Genomic DNA, 26,042 nt, shown 5'->3' with positions numbered 1-26,042 from the left:
CGACATTATCCCACACAAATTTAATACGAGAATTGCGTTTGCAACCGAGCGATTTCCGCAATTATTTGCGAATGTCGGAGGATGTATACACAGAACTGTAAAATTTGGTCTCCCCATTTATTAAAAAAAAAAATACTATGATGAGGGAAGCTATTTCTCCTCATGATAGATTATGTGCAACCCTGCGATTTTTGGCTGCCGGCGGAACATTCACTGACTTGCATTATAGAACTGCGATTGGAAGACAAACTCTGGGCAAGATAATTCCCGAAACTTGCCAAGTCATCATTGACGTTTTGAAAGGAGAATATTTCAAGGTGTGTATTATATTATACGTCATCTAATAAAGTTGGGCAAATTTACAAATATATCATTAACAAGTAGACATTGGTTGGTCTTAAAAAGTGAACGCTTAGTGGATTGTTTTACCTATATAAATCATAGACGGCAACATCATAAGAATGGCAGACAAGATGCGTTTGAGATAGGTATATATATAGTCACAAATAAGGCCATCGTTGACATGCTAAATATTCAATAGACCATTAGAATGCTGTACCTAGCCAGGACTCTCCATATAGGCTGTAAGCAAGCTGCTTAATTATTCCTGTTGAATGTATTGTAATACTAGTCATATTCTTCGAAAAGCAAGCATGGAATTTGATTTCTAAATGAGGCCACATAATAATATAGGTTTGCTAACATAGCTCAAATACTTACCATTTGTTGTATCGCTTAAGCTAAGGTTTATATGCATAAAAACAAACAAAAAAACAAATATTTTTACAAGATATTTATTCATACAAAAAACATTAATTTATTATACCGGCTTTTGTACATTTTTGCTTAATATACGATAAACTGGTTGAGTATGAACAGTAGTTGCTGGCATTATTTTGTCACTTTGTCCCATAAAGGCAACTTCATGCATCAGCTTCTCGGCCAGCAATCTTTGTCCCTGTGACATCGATCGTAGTTTCATGGCCATCATTTTGCCAAAAACATCAAATTCATCTTCAGTCTTGCTTAGTTTGTCGGTGATTAATTCTAACACTTTGTTGGCGCTATCATTCGATTTTTTTCGTTTGAACGATGGGGGTTCTGGTGCTCTATTGAGATTCGACCTTGGAGTAGTCGACAACGTGGATGTTGAAGGCGAATATTCTATCTGTAAATAAAATGTTGATTATTTTTTGTTGCAGTTCCCTGATACGCGCGAAGAAATGGAGACGATTGCAGAAGAATTTAATAGTAAATGGCAATTTCCAAATTGCCTGGGCGCAGTTGATGGGAAACACATTGCAATCGTGCCACCTGCAGGCGCCGGCTCCCACTTTTATAATTACAAACATTTCCACAGCATTGTTTTGATGGCGATTGCAAATGCTAATTATGAATTTATTTATGTTGATGTTGGAACAAATGGACGTATTTCTGATGGAGGCGTACTGAGAAAATCTGATTTTTTCAAACGTTTAGACAAAGGCAGATTAAAAATACCTGCACCAAAAAAACCTACTGCTAATTCTGATGCACTGCCATTTGTTTATATTGGCGATGAAGCCTTTGCATTACGTAACGATTTCATAAAGCCGTATTCACAAAGGCAATTAAATCACAGTAAAAGAATATATAATTATCGGACATGCAGAGCCAGGCGAATTATAGAAAATGTTTTTGGCATTTTAGCTGCTAGATTCCGCATTTTTCAAGCTCCAATAAACATGAAAATTGAAAATATCAATACAGTTGTATTAACTTGCTGTGTGCTGCACAACTTTCTTCGTCGCAAATCAACACATACTTATACTCCTTCTCATGACCTTGATAGGGAAAATCCTGAGACAGGTTTAATAGAGCTCGGACTGAGGTCACAGGACACCTTAGCGCCTTTGGAAGCAACGACTAATCGGAACTCGACTGCCAATGCTAAGAAAGCGCGAGGAGATTTCGAAAAATATTTTAATACTACCGGGGCTGTCACATGGCAAGAAAGTATGATAAGCAATAGATAAATTAAACCAATGTAACAATTTAGTTAAAATGTTTTACCTCAATACAATCTTCGTTGTTTAACGAGTTGGAGTAACTCTCATCAGGAGACATGTTTTCCAAATCGTCCACCATGCTGGATATTGAGCTCGATTCTGTAAAACAAAATGTAAATTGTTAAAATACAACATAATACTCAAACTTGTTTTTTATTATCTCTCCCCTAAGTACCCATTCCTTCATACGGTTAATATTGATATTGGTATAATTGGTGTAATCCAGTATATCGGGTATTTTCAAAATGTGTTTTCCGCTGTATTCCTCATAACCAAACTGTACCATTAATTTTGATTGATGATTGACGATTTATTGATTGTCTCTGAAGGAACCTAACTCGAGCGATTTTTGATTTTATGATCATTTCTTTTCTTCTTCTTTCGACCATGTCCGATCATAATATGGACCTCCACGGAGTGGAGGTTTGTATTGACAGATTTTGTTTTTACGAGAAATGGATGTCAGCCACTTGCTCAACATATTAGGTCCATACTCTGACTCATACACAAATTGAAATTCAATGTGTACTTGTCAGACCCAGGATTTGAACCTGGGACCCGGCCACGACTCAATAAGCCGCGCTTCCACCGCCATGATCGTACCTATATATTATTATTTCTTACCTACCTCAGCAAAGAATAAATAATTTTATTGTGACTAGAAATGATTCATAGCTGTATGTTTTAATTGCTTAATAGTAGCTAATCTAATGCGATGTCACTTTCAGAGATACGACAATGTCATAGTCTGCACGTGTATAATAAATAGCTTTAAAGCATTCCCTCGTACCTATATATTATTATTATTTATTACCTACCTCGGCAAAGAATAAGAAATTTTATTGTGACTAGAAATGATTCATAGCTGTATGTTTTAATTGCTTAATAGTAGCTAATCTAATGCGATGTCACTTTCAGAGCTAGGTACGACAATTTCATAATCTGCACGTGTATAATAAATAGCTTTAAAGCATTCCTACGTACCTTCCATTTGGTCGTTCAAGAACTCCAAATTTTTATAGTACCACAGTTTGGGTAGATAAACTGCGTCTGTGCCGGCTCCGCTTCGATATGATGTCCTTACTTTATTTCTCTCCTTTCTGTAACCCGACCTCAATGTCTGTATTTTCTTTTTAACATCGTCGACCCTTGCCTGCGGCTCCACCTTGATTAAAATCTCCAAAAGTTCCGCATACGCCAAGGACTTGGCATCACGATTCTTGTATAGTGGGCTGGTCGTCTTCCACAACGATGGGTTGTCTTTAAAACAACTAATAAAATCTTCCAAGAAACTTTTCGAATGCACTCGTAGATCTACCATTGTTGTTATCGATGTGAGATGTCCGAACACTTTGAATGACAGTAAAATAATGATGGCGCTGTCGTCCGTCGGCATAGATATAAATAATGTGACGGTAAAGCGTGGTGAACGTACGAATTTCAGCGGCTCGGCGAGTAAAATATCAAACATGTTTGAAATCCAACGAGCCTGGTCTGCGGATTAAAAAGTCCGCAGACCTGGGGTGCTCCACGCGAAAAAAAAGTCCGAAGACTGTAAATCGTCTGACTTGCGTGCCAATGGAGCGCCGGCATTAGAAAAAGCAATAGGTAGTCTATAGAAAATAATTCCAACGCAAATATTCAATATTGATTATGGCCACATTATTCATAGAGATAAAGCCATTTTACTATTTGATTTGACACTTCTCCAGGCTTCCCGCCAATTTTAATGTCAAATTGGACAGGTCGGCGGATAGACAATCGTACAAATTTCTTATTCGGTTATTAGCGTTTTTATAAAATGCAGGCATTTTTAAAGACCGGTAAATTAGGAGCCACGTCCGATAAAGCTGGCGTATCCGACAGCCCAAAACAAACAAAGAAACGACCCACAGCGCCATGGGTTGAAAAATAGTAAGATTGTTTTCTTGGTTAATTATTAACAATAATTCAAAATTGGAACGAATCTGACTATGTATTCAATTTTTTTCAGATTCACCGAAACAGTCAATTCCATAAAGTGATTATTGTTTGTCTAATTCACGAATTTGCTACTTATATCTGTCTAGTTTTAGCTTTACATGGTGTTGAGCCTAATATTTAGGAAATACTAAGGAAAATGTCTTGCTTATCCAGAAGTATTATTTCCATAATTAATAATCAATGAAGTCATCGAAAAACTTTCAATAAATTCATACCTTGCAAAATGTTGCCCATTATTTTAAGGAACTTAATTAATTACGGTACAAGTCGGTTATGGGGTAGCCAGACGGGTACCACGCTAATTGTCATAGCCGATTTTGGCAAAATTCATGGATTCACGAATGAAAACCTAACCTAACCTAACTGAACCCAACCTAACAAATAATCCAGTATATCGACTATTTTCAAAATGTGTTTTCCGCTGGCTTCCCCATAACCGACATGTGCCTTAATTACAGTTTTTTCAGTTCATAATGGGAATAATGGCAATGCTAGGTAGTCTCATTTGTTTCGTTCATCTGTTATCAACTTCAAAATAATGTTTTTCACACAAATAATACACATTTCAGGCATCCTTTATGAAAAATGTAAAACTAAATTGCCCCCGAAGCACACAGGCAGAAATCATAATTGACCGATTGACTTAATAATTTCTTAGGCCTGTATCAGGCAACCAATGAACCATATGTTAAAAATGAATGTTTTATCCTGCTTTTAGCCGGCCAAGAACCGTAGATGATGTGGTGGAACAGAGCGATGTGATTCAAGTACTCCGCGAGTGCCTGGCGGGCAGTGACCTCCCCCATCTTCTATTCTACGGTCCTCCCGGCACCGGAAAAACCAGCTCTATCCTAGCCGCCGCCCGACAGCTCTTTGGAGACATCACCAAGGATCGAGTGCTCGAGTTGAATGCCTCCGATGAGAGAGGGATCCAAGTCGTCAGGGATAAAGTCAAGGCCTTCTCGCAGCTCACCGCTAGCTCTACTAGACCCGAGTGAGAACCTTTGTCATCAAATAATACTATCTGCTATGTTAGCCAATTGAAATAGAATCACATTAATAGTGTTAATCAATAATTCTTCGTGAAAGAATCGATCCACACTCCTTGTCTTCGATTCTTTGCTGCCACGTACAGTAGAACCTTGATATAACGGATTTCAGATATAACAAACAAAATATCCAGTCAAATGTAAAGATTGTTAAAAACATTCTGTTAATGTCATGTTAATGTTAAATCCAATTGTCACCGCTTGTAAACAATGTTCTGCACAAATGATAATCTAATAACATTTATGGACAATTTGTCAGATAACGAAATTCAACTATATTACATGCATTTTCGTAATTTTAGAGAGTTGATTATAAAATAATTGTAAGATAAAAAGAACTTTTTATATACAACGTTTTTAAATTTTCTGTTTAATCATATAAACTTGACTTGACTAGCTTAAACGATCAAAAAAAATTGTATTTGATAGAAATAATACTGAAATGTCATTTTGACACTCATATTGATTCCATAGTAACGCACGTATATATTAATAATTTTCTAGCAACTAATAATAGTGGATTGGATTACGGATTTCTTCTGAAATAACTTTTCATACAAAACAGAATTAACCGAAAATTAATTTAATTCTACTTAAAGATGGCTAAAAGTATTAAAAAAATGCATTGGCATCGTGTTCTGATGTATTCTAAAAGTTTCAAATGTCTAGCTAGTCAGGAAGTTAATTAAAAATCGATTGCAAGATTTGTACCGGACAAATAAGAATATGACCTAATAAAAACGTTGTAAAAACAATAGACTTCAAAAGTGCAAACAAAACTTGATTCTTTTTTCAAAGCAGGATTACCGAAAGCAAGCGGGTCGACATCGAACATTAACGTCACACCACAACGGGTGTATCTATCAGTGGCGAAGGCTCCATACTAAGCGATTATTTAAAGCCTACCTTCTAAGAAAACTATATCTTCAAGTATTTATTTCAAATTTAAATACAAATGGAATATTTTAAAATATTAAGAGTCATCGATGATGTGAATTTGAATGTAGATTGGCCCGACTGTTTAAATTAGTCAAGCTTAGAATCAAACAATAAATTACAAGCGAGTAGCGACATCTGTTTTTGTTCTTTGAATGACGATTATTGACAACATAATCGAAAATTGTTTTCTATACTTATGATGACTCATCTCTTCAAGCAAGTCTACAAATTTTGTCGCGTTTCGGAAGCGCTCGGAGACCCGCTGCCAACTCTTTTTGCAAAGTTTATTGTCTATGCCTGCCGCTTTAAGCAAATAATAAATAAATAAAATGATTTTAAAAAATAATGTCTATTGGGTTCAATCAGATATAATTGTTAATTGTTTTTAAAAATAACAAATAATTGTATCTCGTGATAATTATTTAGATTAGTTCAGTCATAGACAAACATAATTTATATCGTTTTAATTCAGTCAGATTGTTGTTCAATACATGGTGGTATAGTTTTATTTTGTGAGACAATTCAGTGATTTATTGTGTTCTGAATGTAGATAGATTATATTGTTTTGTACCCTAAGTCATTCGTCAGTGCTTTAATTACAAATTATTTGTAAAAATGTCTAGTTTTCCAATTGAAATTGGTCATTGATTGTTTTAGTACGGATCAAATTTTAAAAATATCGTTTTCGAGTTTGATGTTTATGTGTCCACACATATTGTCAAAATACTCAAAATCAAACTAGATTATCGAATCTTTCAATTATAGCTATTGAAAAAGAATTATTAATTAAATTAAAACGTGGGCAAACATTTTATGATGATGTTTTAAAAAAAAATCTGCAGAAAAACAGACGAATTGACTTAGAGTACAAATGATCATAATTATAGTAAGCCTTTATATTAATTACCTACTGAAATATCTTGAAGTGTTTTGAATGGCAAAATGACAACAACGGCTTTTTTCATAGCCACCAATGATTTATTTTTGGGCGTATGTTACGTGTATGAATGTTTATGAAAATACATAATTTAAACTCATCGCTCAACTTTATACCGTCGGTGAGCTATTGAAATTTCAACGATTCAGTGTGTCGTTGTCATTAGTGTGCACATATTATTATTATACATCAGTACTAATATCGTAAGTATTATCTTCTTATTTCCTACAAGTGTACTATTTTTCTCTGATCTCTACAGCCTACCTCTTCCCAAAAGTCACCCTTCGCCACTGGTGTCTAGATATATCTTCCGAAGACAAATAAACAGGAATTTGTTTGTTTTTTATATAACAGACTTTCGGCTTTAACTTTCAATTTTCAATTTCAATATATTTATTTTTAACATGTTACCCCCTCACCCGCATTACTCTGATATGTCGAGGTTCTACTGTATTGCCACCACACTTCATGAATTCATCGAGTTTTCCAGTGGCCATGTAGTCGTTCAGTCCTTGAGTATCATTGTATGACTGTATTTATCCACTCACGGAGTAACATGTCCGACCTATTGCAATTTTATTAACTCGGTGACCTTCATCAAACCACATCTGCCTCCTTATTATCCATTGATTTCTTTTGTGGTGTTTCTTAATATTTGGATTTCTTTTAGCCGCCTCTCAGATCAAAACTCGCCTCGTTCGCCGCGACCGAGTTCCGAGACGCGCGAAAAATTGTTGCGTGTGACAATCGAGCACATCAACAAACGACACTCGCTTCTCGAAACGTCAAAATAATAAGTACTCTGGCCAGACGCCATTACGCAAATATGACACTGAAACAGCGATTATTATGTATTGGTATCGCAGAAATTTAAGTAGAAGGCGAAAATATTGGATTCATCCGTCAATTAGGCATAATATATCAATGCACAGTGCATAATTTATCGCAGCAGAACGGCCACCGGCGAGGAGTGACGTCTAGATGTGAATGGCAAAAATTGCAAAGTCGGCTTTATCGGCGTCCAACATGTTCGCGGAGTCGCTACTCGTTCTGTCGCTTTGCAACATAGATGTTTTTCAGTCGCATTCGACCAATGTGTGAAGTTCCATTTGACAACGTTTGTTATGTGGATGACGATGACGTCACACCAACGAATTCGACATGCGGCGCATGAGGCGAGTTCTGATGTGCGAGTTGACTTACATTAAACCTGGTATCCGTTAGTAGCCACTTTACGAATCACTGTAAATGTTTTTTTTCCTGCAGTGGCCGCCCTTGTCCACCTTTTAAATTGATAATCCTCGATGAGGCTGACTCGATGACCAAAGACGCCCAAGCCGCTCTCAGAAGAACCATGGAGAAGGAGACGCGCTCCACCAGATTTTGCCTCGTCTGCAACTATGTCTCTCGCATCATCCCTCCTCTCACCAGCAGATGTTCAAAGTTCCGATTCAAACCACTGGCTAAGGAAATGGTTATAGAAAGGTAGGGTTAATGTAATCTTTTACCTGCTAATTATAATATTTAATGATTGAGCTTACAAGCTTCACATAAGTCTAATCAAGAAATTATCTGCTCCATTAATTAAGTTATCTGGTGGTGATTGTAATTTTAGGATGATGGTGGATTACGGATCTAGGGGTTTACACAGAATGCCAGACACTGACCTTTATGTTGAGAGGGCTGGCGCGCGCCTACATTTTAATGGATGATATATGAGGTTGATGAATGATATTGATAAGTTTGATATTGTAACAGATTTAGTGCAACGAAGGTCGAACAGATACATTTTGTATGAATCACTCTGTAGTTAACACGGCCTCGTTCGTATCGTATCAGATATAGCTAGATAGCTTAAGCAAGCCTACGCGCTCGGCTGTCTCGGTAGGCTTGGAGTAACTAAACTTAACTTTCATCACGGTCGATCATGACCCGTGACTGGTGGTCTTGTGACAATAATTGGGGATTTGAGGTTGGTGGAAAGAAAAGACGAATGCGAATATAAATGGCCCAATCATTATCATTTACTAAGTAGAATATCATTTTACAAAATGATAATATGTATAAATTACATTAAATTCTACAATTTGTTAGTCGATACAATAGGTATTTCGGTTGTGAAACCATTATTAGTCTGCAAAGATAAACAATTTGTCTCCGATTAAATACTTGACTTACAGAAAGAGATAGAATAGTCCTTCATGCCCACTATACCAGTGGCGAAGGGTGGAGGTAGGCTGTCAAGGTCTGACATAAATAGTGCACACTAAACTTTGTCAGTCAAATGTATTTGTTTTCATTGAACTAACACTACAATGTGTTGTTAGTTTACAGTTCAGTTACACCCTGCCTAATCCAAGCCTTTTTTCTAGCCAAAAGATTTTTTCTATTGGCTATATTTTCTCATGGGTGTTTTCAGAATTATGTATGTTCAATAATTATAATGGTACATTCTTAATTCTGTGAATTATTCATTGAATAAAAGAAATAGTTAATTTAAATTTACTATATTGTGAAAATAAAGGAATTTGGATTTGAATAAGATATATTAATTTTGTATATTATCTTTCAGATTGAAATACATCAGCGATTGTGAAAACTTGGCGTACGACGATGACGCACTGGCATCCGTGGTTGAAAGCTGCGGAGGAGACTTACGTCGCGCTATTACATGCTTACAAAGTTGTGCCAGATTAGGTGGCACTGTTAACAGTACTTCGATTATAGAGGTATACCAATTATTATGTAGACCAGTTTCAGGTTTTTCATCCAGTGGTACCATAGAGCTAGAAAACATTCAGAACGTAGATATATGTCATGCTTTTATTAGTTCTAATCTCTTGCAGAATTTTTTCAGTAGGTACACCTGCAACTAGTTGCTAATGCAAATGGTCTTTTTCCTAAGCGGAAGCATATCGTCCTCCACAGAACGGAAGTTGTATAGAGATATATGCCATCATAAATCGTCAGGTGTTCGAATTTAGTACTAAGCTCATTAGTCATTACAATATAAAAAGTATTGAATGATTTTATGTCAAATGTTAGCAAGTGGCTCCCTCATTCAACTGACAACTTATACTGGTGGATATATAGTATGTAACAGACGTTTTTTACGAGGAATAGTTATCAGACCAGTCGTCTAATCTACTAAGTCCTTGCACTGAATTAAATACATACTAAATAATGAAAGTGATGGCTGATCTTTTATTTTGGCCAATTAGGGGTGGTTATTCTTTGTTATTCCGCGTTTTGGGTCAAATGCTAATGTTACATATCGATGGCATTTTTCATCTTTATTGTCATCATCATCTGGGGCGCGACAACCCGGTGTGGGTCTTGGCCTCCTCCAACAGCTCCGTCTACCTGTCCCTATCCAGTGTGGCCGCTTTCCAATTCGGTACCCCCAGAATACGGCAGTCACTGGCAGCTCCATCCAACCAGCGAATCTTTGGCCTGCCTCTTCTACGCCCTATTGGATTGCTGGACATCACTCTCTTTGCCGGTTCATTGTCATTCATACGGTGCACATGACCTAGCCATTGCAGTCTCCCAATCTTAATCGATTGAATTGCACTGTAATCTTCGTACAGCCCGTAGATCTCAGCATTATATCTTCTCCAATTTCATCTTTATTGTATTGTTTCATATTTTTTTTGTTTATACCCGTTTAACCGGTTCTATGCCTTCAACGAGTTTTCCTGCTCTCTAAGGCCGTGATCAGCATAACACAAATTACTATAGATCTACCATCGTAAGTCATCAGCCGGTCGAATTTGAAACTAAAATTGTCTATCGAGGATAAATTTGTCACAAACGCCATTTAATTTTACAACATGTTTCTCGAATTATGGATTGCGCTTGCGTTTATCTAGCTCTCATGGCGTCAAAATATCAAAAACGCATTATATTTAGTGTTGATAAATAAAATATACCTATTAAAAAAAGAGATCAACAAGTAAAAAAAGCTTTTTCCTTTTAAATAAGGAATGTACCTAATACATAATTTTATATTTGATATAGTATTTTATAATCGAATGAGTGTTTACTTATTATTTGTGTATGTAAACGGATTTATAAAGAAATTTAGTATATTAATTAAACTGACATTTACAAGTTTGAATTCCATATTATGACCTCGACTGGTTTTACTTTTACCGTAAATGGTCCTGAGAGTGACACAGAATCGGATGATAGTCTATCTGGAATTGAACCATTATAGTAGTTATATAATTTCTACATTGTTTGTGTAATTTATAGTTATCGTGTTTTATTTAAAATTCCATTGATGTTCATACTATTTTACTGTCTTTAGAGTTAATTTAATTTATTTTCGCTTTTTTTATTATATTTTTTTCCATGACTAAAATATACACAATACTTCTTTATATTTTCCAACTAAGAATTTCTTCCTCGTGGTTATAAAAAAAGTAACACGTTTTTATTTTGATTGTGTTCATTTTTTATTTTAATAATATGTGTGCATAAATCTACTACCAATAAAAATTTATAAATAACCATTTTTTTGTTAGTTATGACAACATTCTCATTGTCCTACTAGCGCCCTCGCTGAAATGCCAATTTATGATGGTAGATCTATAGCCACTGTTGATTGATTTGCATAATCTAAAAAATTAAACACACAGTGACATCTGTTTCGACTAATTATGAAATATTAAGCCACAAATTATTGCTAGTACAGCGATTTTAGTAAAAGCTTTGCTTTACATTAACGTGAAGACATAGAAAAGGTTACGTAATGTCTCAGTAAAGAAATACATTGCCGATTCAAGAGAAAATGAACATTCTTGAAATTGTGAAAGGACGCGGTGACATAATATGCTTCAAATCAATTTGCATAATTTTTAAACCATGGGTGGTTATTTAAGCGTAAACCTGACTATGCTTTTAATATGCCGATTTATTTTTTTAGGTTACTGGTTTAGTGCCTCAAGATATGGTCACAGAATTCCTCAGCGTAAATGATTACACAGTTCTGGAAAAGTTTGTCGATAGGTGAGACTTTTTTTGAAGTTATACTTTTGGCGGGTTTGGAAAATCAGATCACAGTGTATTGTTGGCGTGTGACATGTAACACATTGGATTCGAACCACCGAATGTTCGATTATCAGCGGAACGCACTACCTTTACGCCACAGTATGATACTGCAATCGTGATGATTATACAGTATAATATTATGGTTTAGAATTGTTCCATTGCCTAGGCAGTGAATTTATGATTGTCGGCCATTTGCAATTCCTTACGTAAACAAACAATTAAACGTCAGTTAATAATATAAGTTAAAGTGTATAGAAATAAACCAGCGGCGTTCCAATAAGCGGTTCCTTTTCTTGAGTGTGTAATTTAACAAGATAATTAAGAACTATTCAAAGAATCTAGTTTATCACAAGTTTTGTTTTTGTTTTGTTACACCAAAGAAGTATAACTTCTAACGCACGTACATAAGTACACACACCGATTTTTCTTCTTCTATATTATCGATGACTTACCTTTAGTTTTGGTATAATGTGTAATAATAATTTTGGGTCTCCCTGGAACAATGATTCTCACCTTTTGTTGCTTTGTTGCACCCTTGAAACATTTTGGAAAATCAATAAATAGACATCTAGAAAACAGGAATAAAAGAAACACATACCGTCGCCGTAGATGTCAAGGGAGCCAAGTCACAAATGTGGCAAAAATGAGTAAAGTACACAAAAGCATTTTAAAATCATCAAAGATGCAGTGGTCAATGGATTTAAGCCACAACATATAACACACAACTTCTAAGATACTATTTTTTTAGTCATTTGTAAAAAATAATAAAAAGGTAACACCACAAAGTATATTCTATGTTGAAAGTTTTACCGTTATATCTTTAAAAACAAAAAGGTTCAATAAAAAAATGTTACTTTTTTTGTCCCACAAAATCTTTGAGTGCCTGTTTCTTAGCATTATGATTTTGTGGACTGGCTCCCTTGACGTCTACAGCGACGATACATAGTATTATGTAATATATTTTTTTTATTAAAAATGGTTGACTGTTTGCTCAATTCTTTAGGACGATGCTCTGGATCGAAACACACATGAAAATTTGAAGAAGACGTGAGAATTTGACCATTGACACATAGCTTCAGCATTGTATACTTTACCACTTGCCCATTCTGAGTGCCTTAATTACCTAGTATAATTTATTTTTCCGTTATAGGTTCATTCTTGAAGCGTACTCTGCATCACAACTCCTAGACCAGTTGACAGAAGCTGTCGTTCACTCTCCAACGTTAACCAATCAGCAGAAGGTTCCCATCTGCGAGAAACTAGCTGTCTGCTCCTACCGACTCATCGACGGAGGCTCCGAAATGATGCAACTCATGGATCTCGGATGCACCATCATTTTAGCTAATAAGTTGTAGGTTTAATCAACAGTTGTGTTGAAGGGACCACACCATGAATCAAACACATGAAATGAAATACATAATATTGTTGTTAACTGTTAAATACATTGAATTTTTTTGTTCACATAATGCTCAACGTTTTCCATTGTTTCAAATTCAAATCACATACGATTTAATTCAGAATGGAAAAATTGGATAAATGTCATTGTTCATCAGATGCAGAAACAGTCATTTTGTGTTGACGCTTAAGAACATACTAAATTGGCGGTATAACTATGTCAGTGCACAGTGTTTCAATTGTTGGAAATATCAACTGGGGTCGATCCACTGCTGGATGAAGGCCTCCCCTCCCTCTCTCCATTCTTCTCAGTACATAATTCTTTGCTGCCACATACATCCACCGAACTTTTTGAGTTTGTCTATCCAGCGTGTTTAAGGGTGTCCCTTTGGACATTCAGTCCCTCCTGGGTACCGCTGTATGACGGCATTCGTCCAGCGGTTGTCCACTCGCCGAGCAACATATCCGGCCTATTGCCATTTCATCCACTTAGTGACTTCTATCACATCGCGTACTCTTGTCTGCTCCCTTATCCATTGGTCTCTTTTGTGATCTTTACGCGTTACGCCCAACATGTGCCTTTCCATGCCACATCGCGCTAGTCGTAATTTTTGGATTTCTCTTACATTAAGAGTCCATATTTCACATGCATACACATCGGTTGAACACTTTACGCTTAAGACACGATGGGAGGTTACTTTTGAAGATATTCAGGCGCCCAAATGCACTCTATGCCAGTTTGGTTCTGCTAGCAATCTCGTCATGTTGGAAATATATTTTCCTGAAATGTAATTTCATTACGGTCGTTGTCTTTGTCATTTTTCTGCTTCTGAATAGTATGTATTGTGTGCTTGGTGGCGGCGACAGAAGAAACCGTGATTTTCTATTAGCACTATGTATTACCTATTGTAATACCCACGGTGTCTCAATTGTTGAAACAGTTCAACCTCTCGTAGTGAAAAGATGTTATTAACATTATTTCTAAACCAGTTTTGACGCTGTGGCTGCTTGACCTACAACTAAAAGCAACTGCGCATTGAAAAAAATTAAGAATGTGTGACAGAACAGACAGAACGGTGGCAGCTATTATTTGATTGGCTTCGGCGACATGCGCTTTGTTGCAAGTGCGAATGGGTGTCTTTCCAACGAACGACTGTGTGCACCAGTACATTAAATTACATGCATGTTCTCAACTAAATCATCACATAAACAAAGTTGACGAGTTGTACTGAGTTTGTGTGGTGTGTGGGCACAAACATCACTAATAAACACAACCGACTGAATGCCACGTGCTATCTGACACAGGACTGTTTGTATGTGACATTCGAACATGCAATATTTCTGCGTTGAACACCTGCGACTTATTACAGTAGTCATCCAGTTTGTAGTGCGATGTTGCGACCGTCTGCACATGTTTCCTAAACAGTAAAGGGGGGTGAAGCCTTACTCGTTTAAGTATTATAATACCTATTATTACGTTATCATTATCAAATAAGAAAATAAAGCAAAATATTTAAGACTTTTTTATTTACCATTTCACCCTAATCCTGCGTTATCTAATTGGGCTGCAAGCTTTTTTTTGTAAGATAATTTTGAAGAAGACAGTCTAGAGATATTTCAATCAGGATTAAAACTTTGTCAGACGAAGCGGTCCAGATTACTAATTTTATTAAAAGTTAACCATTAGCCGGCTCGCACATCTAAACTCGCCTTGTCTGCCGCACATCCATAAATCAAACCTAGGCGCCTAGCGATAGTTGCATGTAACCTCAAAACGTGGATATTATGTATGGGATGCGGCAACCGGCGAGCTGGTATAGGAATGACCAATCCGTAGCATATGCAGTATGCGTACTGGCGGCTTCGACTGCTAGCAGAACTAGATGTATTTTTCAAACTAAATAACAATCACTTCGACATGTTGCAGATATATACAAAACTCAAATCAATTAAAATTTACTAGAAAAAAATGATTGATTGTAGATTAACACTATACGGTCCGCGAATTTTTGCGAAGCACCTACACCAATATCCGGTATTTTTTAATGAAAATCAACAAATTTCGATCGCGAAGTTAAAAATGATTTTTGAACCTATTGATATATTTCAATAAAATTTTCAGAAAATACTTAAAATATATCAATGCATCAATTTGCGTAATTTATTTAGTACTTGTCAACCTCTGGCCTGTGTTCCATAAAGTTAAAAGTATATAATTTGTAAATTTTCGTAAATTGTTTATTATATGTTATTAGATTAGTTCAATTTGTTAAATAATATAATGTAAAGGAAACAGCCTATTGATATAAAGCAATTTCAATATATTATTTTTTAATTAAAAAATATAATAAAATATTCAAATACAAAATGTTTTACACCGCTATAGAATACGTATCAATCCATTTTTAGCACTAGCTACTCACATCTCTGATTATCAAATAAAATAACAAAGACTTTACACAAAATGTGAAGTGTTTAAAAATAAATGCATATTCATTCCCGAACGTCTAATTTATTGGTTTTATGTCGGCAGAGGCCTAGCGATAGCGGTGCAGTGGCGTGCATATTTTCGAGTAAATTCAATTAAATAAAATGCAAGCATATACATTCCCACCGCTTATTACAATTTTGTATTTTTGTAGGTATCGAGACAAGCCAATAACAGTGCAGAGGCGTGCGTAAAAAAATCATATAAAATCTATGAGCAATAAATTGTAAAACACATTTACATTCTACAAAAATATTTGAAGTAACACTCAACCTTATGGATAATACCTTTAGATAACTGGCTAGGCACGAAATAATTATTGTCACATAATAATATAGTGTATGAGTAGATTTAAAACAAATTACACACTAAAACTGAAATTATTTGAAATGGTTTATAAAACTATGAATGTAAAATGAACTAACGACTAATACACTTTTTTTTAAATGATACGAAGAAAAGCAATTACCAATATGTAGATGTAGAGGTACTTTACACTCTTTGGACATGTAAATAGTTTCTTTTCGAAGTTTATGGGAGGAACACACTTTACACTTTCTTCTTAAACGTTTATTAGTTGCGGAAATCCTAATTATTTGATGTTGTTTTATACTGCCAGAGAGTCTTTGTAATGAAGTAGGTGAACTGGTTCTATGGGTTGAATGTGTATCAAAAGATGTAGAAGGTGCATGCGTTTCCGCAACATCACTTTGTTACCTCCGAAAGGGGGGGGGGGTGTAGGTAAATGCGCTGGACCCCCCTGATGATGAATGTCACGGTGATATCGTCTGCTTCTTCTTTCGGGAACATGTTTATGTTGATTGACAACGCGGAAGTACAGGCGGAAACAGGGCGTTTATTGTTCGGAATACAGTTAGGTACAAAGTACTACAGCGTAGGAAATATTCAAAAATATTTTTAAAAAAAATAAATAAATTTAAAATGGCGGTGACGCCGGGAGCGCGGCGCCACATCCGACGTCACGCTCCTCGAGAGTTCGAAAACCGAATGACCCTATTAGGGGCTGGTAGGGCAGAGTAGGTAGTAATAATACCCAACAAACAATTCACAATTCTATCTCTGAAAAATGACAAAAACACTCTGCATATTATGTACCTGGCTTATTTCTGAGAATTTCGCTCACTACAGAAATAGTCAGCTAGACCTTTTTTTAGGTACCTGCTTTGAAAAGGCTGTATTTCTTTGCTAGGTAGGTACATATTTTGAATTATTTGAACTAGGTACAAATACATATTTTTTTTAAAGTAGGTAATCTCAAATCAGATATTCTAGGTGCTAGGTACATTGTATGGCTGGGAACTTTGCTTTCAATATTTATGTAGGTAAGTGTACGAATTTAATACCTATTGGTCAAAATTGGATGAAGGCTAATGTAATATTAAAAAATGATATTAATAATTACTATTTGCTTACGGGCTAGAAATTTGCTTCGCAGTCGATCTGTTCATGTTTGCATGAATCAGCCCAATGATGATTCAGGCCTCATGGCCTTGGATCCTCTGAGGATGCCATGGTTTAGACGGTATCAACTTGATTCAGATGTCTGTATATCCTCGATACAAACTTTATGTTCAACAAAAAATCGTAAAATTTCATTTTTCATTATTAGTGAACTGTAAATAACGCAATATTTTAAAAACCCATTACGTGGCATAGTTTTCAAAAATATGGAAGTCTATAAGTGGATTTGTCGGCCAATAAGACTGTAGAGTCGCTTTTTTGACAATGGTCATTTAATAACCACCAACCCGAACCACTTTTTTTAACTCCGACATGGTTATGTTCACTCATTTTTTAGATATAGCTTCAGGACTTATCAGTGTCAAATGTCACTCCTGACAATCCTTGAAATGGCTTGTTGTCTCTCGGCGGATCATCATCGTTCCAATCAAGTGTCATGTCGGCCTCAGTTTCTGAATCCTCAGAATCACTCCTGAAATATGTTGTACGTGGGCGTGTTGTCAAAGGAGCAAATGAGTCTGTTTCAATATCACTAAAATCTCCGATATCTTCACAGTCACTGGGAATATCTGACATACAATCCGCATAGTTTTCCTCTAAAAACGATTGGTCCTCCATTTTAAAAAGTTTTTTTGGAGATAAAACTAATAAAAAATATATATCCTAGCTAAAATATACATAGATTAATTACTTTTTGAAAGAAATTAGTGCAATAAATATAAATAATAATAGCTATTATTTATGCAGCTACACAAGCAATAATCTCCCGAAAAAAGCGAACGAAAATGACAACGCGATGGGTACAAATTTCTATCATGGATAGTAAACCATTAAAGATAAAATATCAAATAGCACGCAATTTCATAGCCGAAAATCGCGTTCATTTAAAAAAAAAGAAAGAATGCAGGTTCATAAATGGTTGACTACCGCTGAAAAGGGTCGACGATTAAATTTCGAAGTTGAAGTGACGACACTGGAATATAACATTGAGTGTTTATTACCTTTTTTTGTTTATGTCTAGTGATTCACCCGCCTATGAATGCTCCTGTAACTAATTAAAAAAATGTTATAGGTACAAAAAAAACTGAATGGTGTTACGTTCGCCATCTCTGTAAAAACCCTGAAATATTTTTTTTCCATCGTGCTTTTACTTCTTGCACATGTCATTCAACCATCTGTCGATAAATCTTTCAAGCAAATATTAAATTCCATATTTATTTTTTACAGTAAAGATAAGCATAAGTAAAAACGCCACGTAGGCGTCACCGGACCGTAACGTTCGGCTCGCAAAGGATGCCAATGTGGCGTCGCCGGACCGTAAAGTGTTAAGAAGGAATATTATATTTTCATCCAAGTGTGATTTGAATAGTTCATTTTATTTCCTGGCAACTAAATTATATTTTAGTCTGTGATTCAGTGTTGCCAACCGTACTATAATTATAGTATTTGTACTATAATTTTGGTCCGCATACTATGTACGACATTGGCTTCCAAACTTTATGTTACTGCGCCTCCCTTTTAAAAAAATCTAGTCTTGGCGCCTCCCCCCCCTTTATTTCATTAAATAATTTCAATATTCAACAATGTACTAATACGTAAATGAAAAAAAGGTTTTATTTCTTATATTATATTTATTTTTAAATTAATTAAATGTTTTTCATGCGATGAATGTGCTCGTTTATTAACACAATCAATTTCAATAGTAGTCAATCCAAAATAATCATCGTTCATTGACAAAAATGGATTCTATCACGGCCCCCACATCCTGAAGCGGGCCCCCAGGCCAGGATATTTGGCGGGCCCACCTACCTATCGCTGAGGCTAAGGGCAGTGTGGTGCTCTAATGTAGTGTTTCCTAAATTATACACGGGAGTTATCATTTAAGTAATCAATCATCATATAGGTATCACATCAAATTGCAACACACAACCACATATTTAAAATATTTAATAGCCCTTTTTTTATTGTTAATAAAATAATGAGAAAAATACATTAGCAAACTAACCAAGAACTCAGTAAATAGATTTTTGTTTGCTTACTGGCTTACTGGCGCAGAAATCATTTAAAAGTGGAAATATGGCAAACTTATTTTTTTGTAATTTTGAGCTCCAATTTTTTAAGAATGCATTCACATTGTCTTTTTTAAATCACTGAATGCATTAATGGTCCTTTCATTGATTTATTCACTCATTTTTTTCAAAAATTTCTACCAAATAGAGAAGTTTAACAACAAAATTATCGATCCTGAACAAATTTGCCTTAAATTTCAACATTATGGTTTGACCCTTTTATTTCATTTTTTTACGAGATAGCCAGCGCGCTTCACAATTGTATAGAAGTGAAGTATTATAAAATTAGTCTCCATATTTTCAGACAGGTTTGCAAACCTTTTACAGGACTGTTTTTTATGTAGTTTATCAATAGCGGCCGTTTTATAAACTATGCATTTGCAAACTGCAAACCTGTGGCTACATTAATTGTGTTAAACTTTTCGCGCCTCCTAGTTTGGAAATCGCTGATGTACGATCAGTGGCGGCTCGATGACTTTCTAGGTGGTGGGGTTTAGCCATTAATTATTAAATATATATAGGTACCTACCAACTTTCTCATATTATACATTATGTACCAAGCTACTTGTAATAATATGATTATCTGACTCGTTACTTAATACTTTGGACGCTGAAGACGCGCATGCGCGTAATGGCCAGGCGGCCGATCGATGTAATTAACGTGCATTTTAAAGGGGGCAATTAAAATCTCATTATATAGTTCGCAGCGAATGCGTTAATCACATCTAAAAAGCGTGCTTAAAAATATTATTTTAATTAATAATAATTATTATATATACAGCAAGCGTTTTTACAAACCTAAGGGTCATTTGATTCGCTCTCCAGTATGGGTTTACTAACACGAATGCATTCACATCCTTTGCAGAAAGATATTTGTACTGCGGCGACGGGATGGGACTGAGCGACCCACGGTCAGCGAAAAGTAGACGCCATAGCTTTCTTAATTTGTACATAAGTGTCATCGTGAAATTAATATAACGTAAGGTTAGTCGGGGCAAGATCGGCTTACAAATTGAAGAGTGTGACTTTAAATTAATTTTACGGAATTAGTAATTGAGATTTTTAATATATTTTAGATTTGTTGAATGAAACATACTATTTAATAAAAGTATTGTTTGTTACAAAAGTATCGTATGGCTTGAATGGCATTATTTTGACAAAAAACGTAAAAATGACCCTTATTACGATCTCACCCCTTCACCAGGGGTTAGTTTGTCAGGAAGAATTATTTTCATTATAACACGCTCGAGAACCACACGGGGTTAGACCATCAAAATATGGTTATTGGTAGAGAAAAGTATCATACCAAAAGTATAAATACATGGAATAAAATATCATTTATGATCATATTTCACAACCATGGGGCTACTTCGGCATATTGAATGTATGCCGATGTAACCCCATCACAAATGTTTAGGCATAGTAAACGGATCTAGTATTAAAAGATTGTTTAAAATATAATGTTTATTATTCTCATCATATACTACGTAGAAAATTAATTAAGAAAGCAAAGTACATACATATAAAAATATTATTTTCGATAAATGAATAAGTAAATGGAAATTAATAAAAATATTGAATTGTTAAAGATTAAAATTAAACATAATTTCACCTCTCCTTAAAATTAAAGGTTGCGGATGAGTACAAATTATGTCTTCACTGAGAACATGTGGGTAGGTATAATAATGGTTTCTTATATTGTGCATGTGGCACAGTGTGGATTGTTGGGCCACTCTTCTTGACGACGGCGTTGAAGCCATGGGCATCATCGGCGGTGTAATCTACGACGCGAACTGAACCATCTGGCTCTACCAAGGAGTACTGGCCTGAAAAGAAAATAGCCAATATTATTATAGCGCATTGACACTAAACTTGGCACAAGGACAGTTACTAGTTAAGTGAGACTTAAATTATTCTCCTAATGTTAAAACGTTTGGAGGTAGTTTATTTTGTAATAAAAAAACACGGGGACAAAAATAAGTTTGAATACATTTTTTTAAAGCAATACCAGTGAGGCGTAGAGTAACAAAACCGGCTCTGGAGACTTTTTTGAGTTTTGAGTAAATGACGAAAAACTTTTGGGCATATTATGATGATTTAAGTGTAATTTTAGATGTTATATATCTTCCATTACATACGGAAAAGTATAATAAAATGTCAAATCCAATTTATAAGCTATATTTATTCAAATAAATGCATTTTAATTATCCCAAGAGCGGTCTTTGTCAGTCTCTACCTGACAGAGCGGCGTTTGACGCGGAATTTTTTTAAAAAGAGCGGTGTTTGTCGCACAGTGGTATATTGTCGACAGGAGATGATAGTTCAGTAGCGGTCCGTATTTATTTTAATTATGTAATATATTTTCGAATTCACTTTGTCTAGAAAATATTTTGTAGCCATTCTTACCTACTGGAAGCTGTATATTTTTCGCATTGCACCTACATATTTAGCTGTTATATTGGTATGTAATATTTTTTAAATATAGTGATATGTACTTGTCTTAAAAATAATTTTTTTAAAATTTAAAAAAATAGTTATTTAGTTGAATAGTACCTACTTCTTACAATGTCAAATTGCATTTGTGAAACTTTTTAATATGTTAATGTCATGTACTTATTTTTATTCTATAACTAGCTGAAGTACCCGGCTTCGCACAGGGTCGCTTCGTGGTTATATTTATCTTAGATATTTAAAAAATAATAAGGGGTACTTAATTATTTTTTTAATATTAAAATATCTGTGCAATACAATATGGCACTATGAAAATAATTCTAATAGGAGTAAAGGTCAAACAAAAGACCACTAAATTAAAATCGAATCCAAAATATGCAAACGTTATTAATGTTATTAATATGTAGTAAAAAAAATCAAAATTGCATGGAACAAACAAACAATGAACGTTGTATTTTGTATAATACTAATTTAGAAACCTTCGCAGGTGTGCGCACAACAACTGACGAAGAAGATGGTTGTACTTATTCAGAAACTTTTGCGGGTGTTACCACAACAATTGACAAAGGTTTCATCGCAATCGGATGAATGGTATAGGAACCATACGAATAAAAGAAGATAATTATAATGAAGAAGAAGAAGAAGATGGTTGTACTAATTCAGAAACCTTTGCAGGTGTTGGCACAACCACTAACGAAAGTTTCATCGCAATCGGATGAATGGTATAGGGACCATACAAATAAAAGAAGATAGAATGATGAAGAAGAAGAGGAAGTAGAAGGAGATGGTTTTTCTAATATAGAAACCTTTGCGGGTGTGTGTACAATAACTGACGAAAGTTTCGTCGCAATCGGATGAATGGTATAGGCACCATACGAATAAAAGAAAATAGAATGATGAAGAAGAAGAAGGTGATAATTTTTCTAATTCAGTAACCTTTGCGGGTGTGCATACAACCACTTACCGAAATTTCATCGCAATCGGATGAATGGTATAGGAACGCATACGGGAAAGACAGACAAACAGGCCTACAGACACAGACAGACATTCATTTTGTTATATAAGATATAGCCTATACTCTTCACGGAAGTGCAAGCAATAAGTTAACAAAGTTTTATCGCAATCGGATGAACGGTATGGCAGTGCATACAATACGAACAAGCAAACAAACAAACAAATATTAATTTTTATATATTAGATAAACAAAAAAAAATCATTATCAAAAAATGTTACTTTTCCTGGAGACAATTAGTTATTACCTACATATCATGCAAATTATTTGTTTAATAGGTAACTAATCTTTTATAATTACATAAGTGCCCTAATAATTCTCAATAATTTTAATATTAATGACCATATTTTGATTCAGAAAGATATTATTAAACCCTTAAAAGGTAATTATGAGATAATTTGAAATAACAATAACATATATTTTAATAATATCAAAAGCATAAATAAAAAAACCCAGCAGAATTAAGTACCGGCCTTAACCTAACTAATCCCTGCATTACCTGTGTCCCCAAATTCCATGTCTGTAGAAAACCCACCATTATCTACCAACCTATTTATTAAAGGTAAAAATAAAATGATAATATTTTTAAGCTATATTATTCATAGTCTACTTAGGTATATTAGATATTTTATAGCATTTAATTCAGAAAACCAAATCCGACAAACAAAAGTCGCGAAGTCTTAGCTTACTTATTTTCCCACATAAATATTTATTACCTATATTCTGTTGTTCCTGCTACTTTTTGTATACAAATAATAGTAAACGTGGAATTTCTGAAATTTATTGCAAAAACGTATTAGAAAAATAACGGTATTTCTACAAGATAGCACAGCATTATTAACTAAGTATCGTTATTACAACTAAGCTAATCTACAAATTAATAAATAATATGGTTGAATTAAAATTCATTATCATTCATGTTAACGAATGATACAATTTTATGACGAAAAAAACTTGTCCCGTGGAGATAATGATAAGGAATGTCATTTTTTATCAGGAGAGATGAAAAAACTTACCTAACGTAACATAACCTACTAAATCTATCATTTGTGTAGTACAAATTATCAAACAAAAAGCATTTCCCCGACAGAAAATAGCTTTCTTTTAATTATATTTTTAACACAAACCAAATAATGATAAAAACGTGTACTTGAGAACCTTATGATATTTTATTATGTCACACAGAATATTAAATATAAATGAGAACAAAAAAATACACGTAAACCTAGAAAATAATATGAGCCACCACTGGGTTATTCATGACAATACAGCAAAATATCAATTTTTAAATACCTTTCTTGGCGTAACAGGCTACATTTCCACGCAACTGGGTTTTTCAAACGCTTCCTTGATTGTTCTTGTTGAGAATCCGTCACACCAAATATTGACACATTCATCATTAATAATTGAAGGGAAATTATGACGCGCACGAGAAAACGGTTTGACGGTTTGTATGGAGATTAAGGGATTCGTGAAGAGTCATTATTTAAATTGCGGCGTCTGATTGGCCGGTTACGCAGAGAGGGTTTTACCAGAACAAATTTATTTTCAGAGCGGGTTTAGTCAGTCTCCTCGATATTTATTTTGATTTTATGAAGAGACAGAGAGGGATTTAAAACTCTCACCTAGAACAGAAGATAGATCTTACGAAAGAGCTCCTGCGTACATTCATAACTATTTTTTTTGAAAAATCGTCCAGAGCGGGTAACTCTACGCCTGTCCTATTGTGTCTATTTAATGACATTAACTATCATAGCTATCACAAAATACATTGTTTTACATGGTATTGTGTATTAATTAGGTACTTGACTGATTATTCTAAAAAAGGCTGTTAATTTCGTTAACGTTTATTTTACATCTCGAAAATAAGAAGAGGTTTTTACCCTTGACAACATCGCCGTCTCCGACTTCTTGTTGTGACTTCACGTCTCCTGTATGACTATCTTTTACTCCATAGTTATATGTATATTTTGGATGTGCCTTTAAAAGAGAGAACGTGTATTATTATTTATTTTATAATATATGAGTACCTACAATGCAAATAGACAAAAATTTCATTGAGAGTTAAAAATATATACATAGTAATTCACTTCTACAATACTCACATAGTGATCACCTCCATATAACCCATGTCCATATCCAACGCCTCCATTTACCAATCCATTAAGAGCTAAACTGTTGTGACCCAGTCCATTGTAATTTAATCCGTTATCCCCAAGTCCATTGTAGCCTAAGCCGCCGTGTCTCAGTCCATTGTAACCTAAGCTGATGTACACCAGTCCACTGTATCCGATGTTATTGTGAGCGAGGCCGCTATATCCCAAGCTGCTGTAACCGGAACCTATGCCGCCGTAGCTTAGATGATTGCCAGCGAGTCCCAGTGAATGGTGGCCAATGTCTCCTACTGTACAATATTACTGTACGAGACTGCGACTCCATGACCGTTGCACATTGCGGCTAGTGCCACGATGCAAAGAGATAACTAAAAGTATATAAGTAGAAAATAATGCATTATATATGAGTTTAGTTACAATAGTAACATCAAATGTGAAAGGAATGAGTTTATCTTTATGTGTGAAAGAACCAATATTTTTAGAGGCATAAAGAAAATTGAGTCTTAAACCACGTTGTTTGGGATCTACTATATAAATATATAGAAGTACCACACTATCTGTACACTATTCTAGACTATCTATACATTACAACGAATGAATGATATTTGTATGATAAGACCTAGATGTCTATGAATTAGGCTTATTTAGTATATATTTTACAAACTGCATCAAATATAATGACGATTTACCTTAATGAACACCATCGTCACTTGACACGATGACTTGATTGGACTAATCACTCCATAAGTTTCAATGCTAACAAAAACGTGCGCAAAAGTTTATGAATAAAAAAATATTTGTGACTACTCATGCATTTATTAATATGATTTATACCGGATTGAATACCATAGTGGCGGAGATTAAACGCTTCACTGCGGTTTTGTCTGAAAGATCTGTCCATCATCCACAATCCAAATTGGCATACTAGAGTTATATTAACCAAGCTAGTCACCACGCCGGACCAAGGTCTATAAGGCCGGGATGGCCTTCCAGAGAGTTAGTCGTATTTATAGCTGGTGA

At 34.9% G+C, this 26,042-nt stretch overlaps 2 protein-coding genes and 1 pseudogene across 2 annotated transcripts; 1 reads left to right on the top strand and 2 right to left on the bottom strand.

Annotated features, from left to right (window-relative positions):
- Positions 1-785: 785 nt before the first annotated feature.
- LOC147068888 (uncharacterized) lies at positions 786-3,422 on the bottom strand. The gene is made up of 3 exons (XM_085951646.1): positions 3,033-3,422; positions 2,053-2,147; positions 786-1,168 (listed from the first exon to the last, which is right to left on the bottom strand). Exons 1-3 carry the CDS (start codon positions 3,367-3,369, stop codon positions 821-823), a joined length of 780 nt encoding a protein of 259 aa, XP_085807772.1. The 5' UTR covers positions 3,370-3,422; the 3' UTR covers positions 786-820.
- A 313-nt stretch (positions 3,423-3,735) lies between these two features.
- LOC147068887 (replication factor C subunit 4) lies at positions 3,736-14,923 on the top strand. The gene is made up of 6 exons (XM_085951477.1): positions 3,736-3,962; positions 4,750-5,025; positions 8,223-8,441; positions 9,529-9,685; positions 11,887-11,969; positions 13,162-14,923. Exons 1-6 carry the CDS (start codon positions 3,850-3,852, stop codon positions 13,364-13,366), a joined length of 1,053 nt encoding a protein of 350 aa, XP_085807603.1. The 5' UTR covers positions 3,736-3,849; the 3' UTR covers positions 13,367-14,923.
- Positions 14,924-21,101: 6,178 nt separating this feature from the next.
- On the bottom strand, positions 21,102-25,060 carry LOC147068886 (cuticle protein 19 pseudogene; annotated as a pseudogene).
- Between the last annotated feature and the right edge of the window lie 982 nt (positions 25,061-26,042).

Source organism: Rhyacophila brunnea, unplaced genomic scaffold, assembly GCF_057557595.1.
Source record: "Rhyacophila brunnea isolate RB1 unplaced genomic scaffold, BYU_Rbru_1.0 scaffold_24, whole genome shotgun sequence".
In the NCBI taxonomy this organism is placed as follows: Eukaryota; Metazoa; Arthropoda; class Insecta; order Trichoptera; family Rhyacophilidae; genus Rhyacophila; species Rhyacophila brunnea.
Note: the sequence above shows the minus strand (reverse complement) of the source record. Positions and strands in the feature narration are given on the sequence as shown.

Coding starts and splice junctions, on each gene's coding strand:
- LOC147068888 (XM_085951646.1), bottom strand. CDS start 3,369: ATGGTAGATCTACGAGTGCATTCGAAAAGTTTCTTGGAAGATTTTATT. Junction 2,148..3,032: donor CTTGAACGACCAAATGGAAG/GTACGTAGGAAT, acceptor TTTGTTTTACAG/AATCGAGCTCAATATCCAGC. Junction 1,169..2,052: donor ACAACGAAGATTGTATTGAG/GTAAAACATTTT, acceptor TTTTATTTACAG/ATAGAATATTCGCCTTCAAC.
- LOC147068887 (XM_085951477.1), top strand. CDS start 3,850: ATGCAGGCATTTTTAAAGACCGGTAAATTAGGAGCCACGTCCGATAAA. Junction 5,026..8,222: donor GCTAGCTCTACTAGACCCGA/GTGAGAACCTTT, acceptor TTTTTCCTGCAG/TGGCCGCCCTTGTCCACCTT. Junction 8,442..9,528: donor AAGGAAATGGTTATAGAAAG/GTAGGGTTAATG, acceptor ATTATCTTTCAG/ATTGAAATACATCAGCGATT.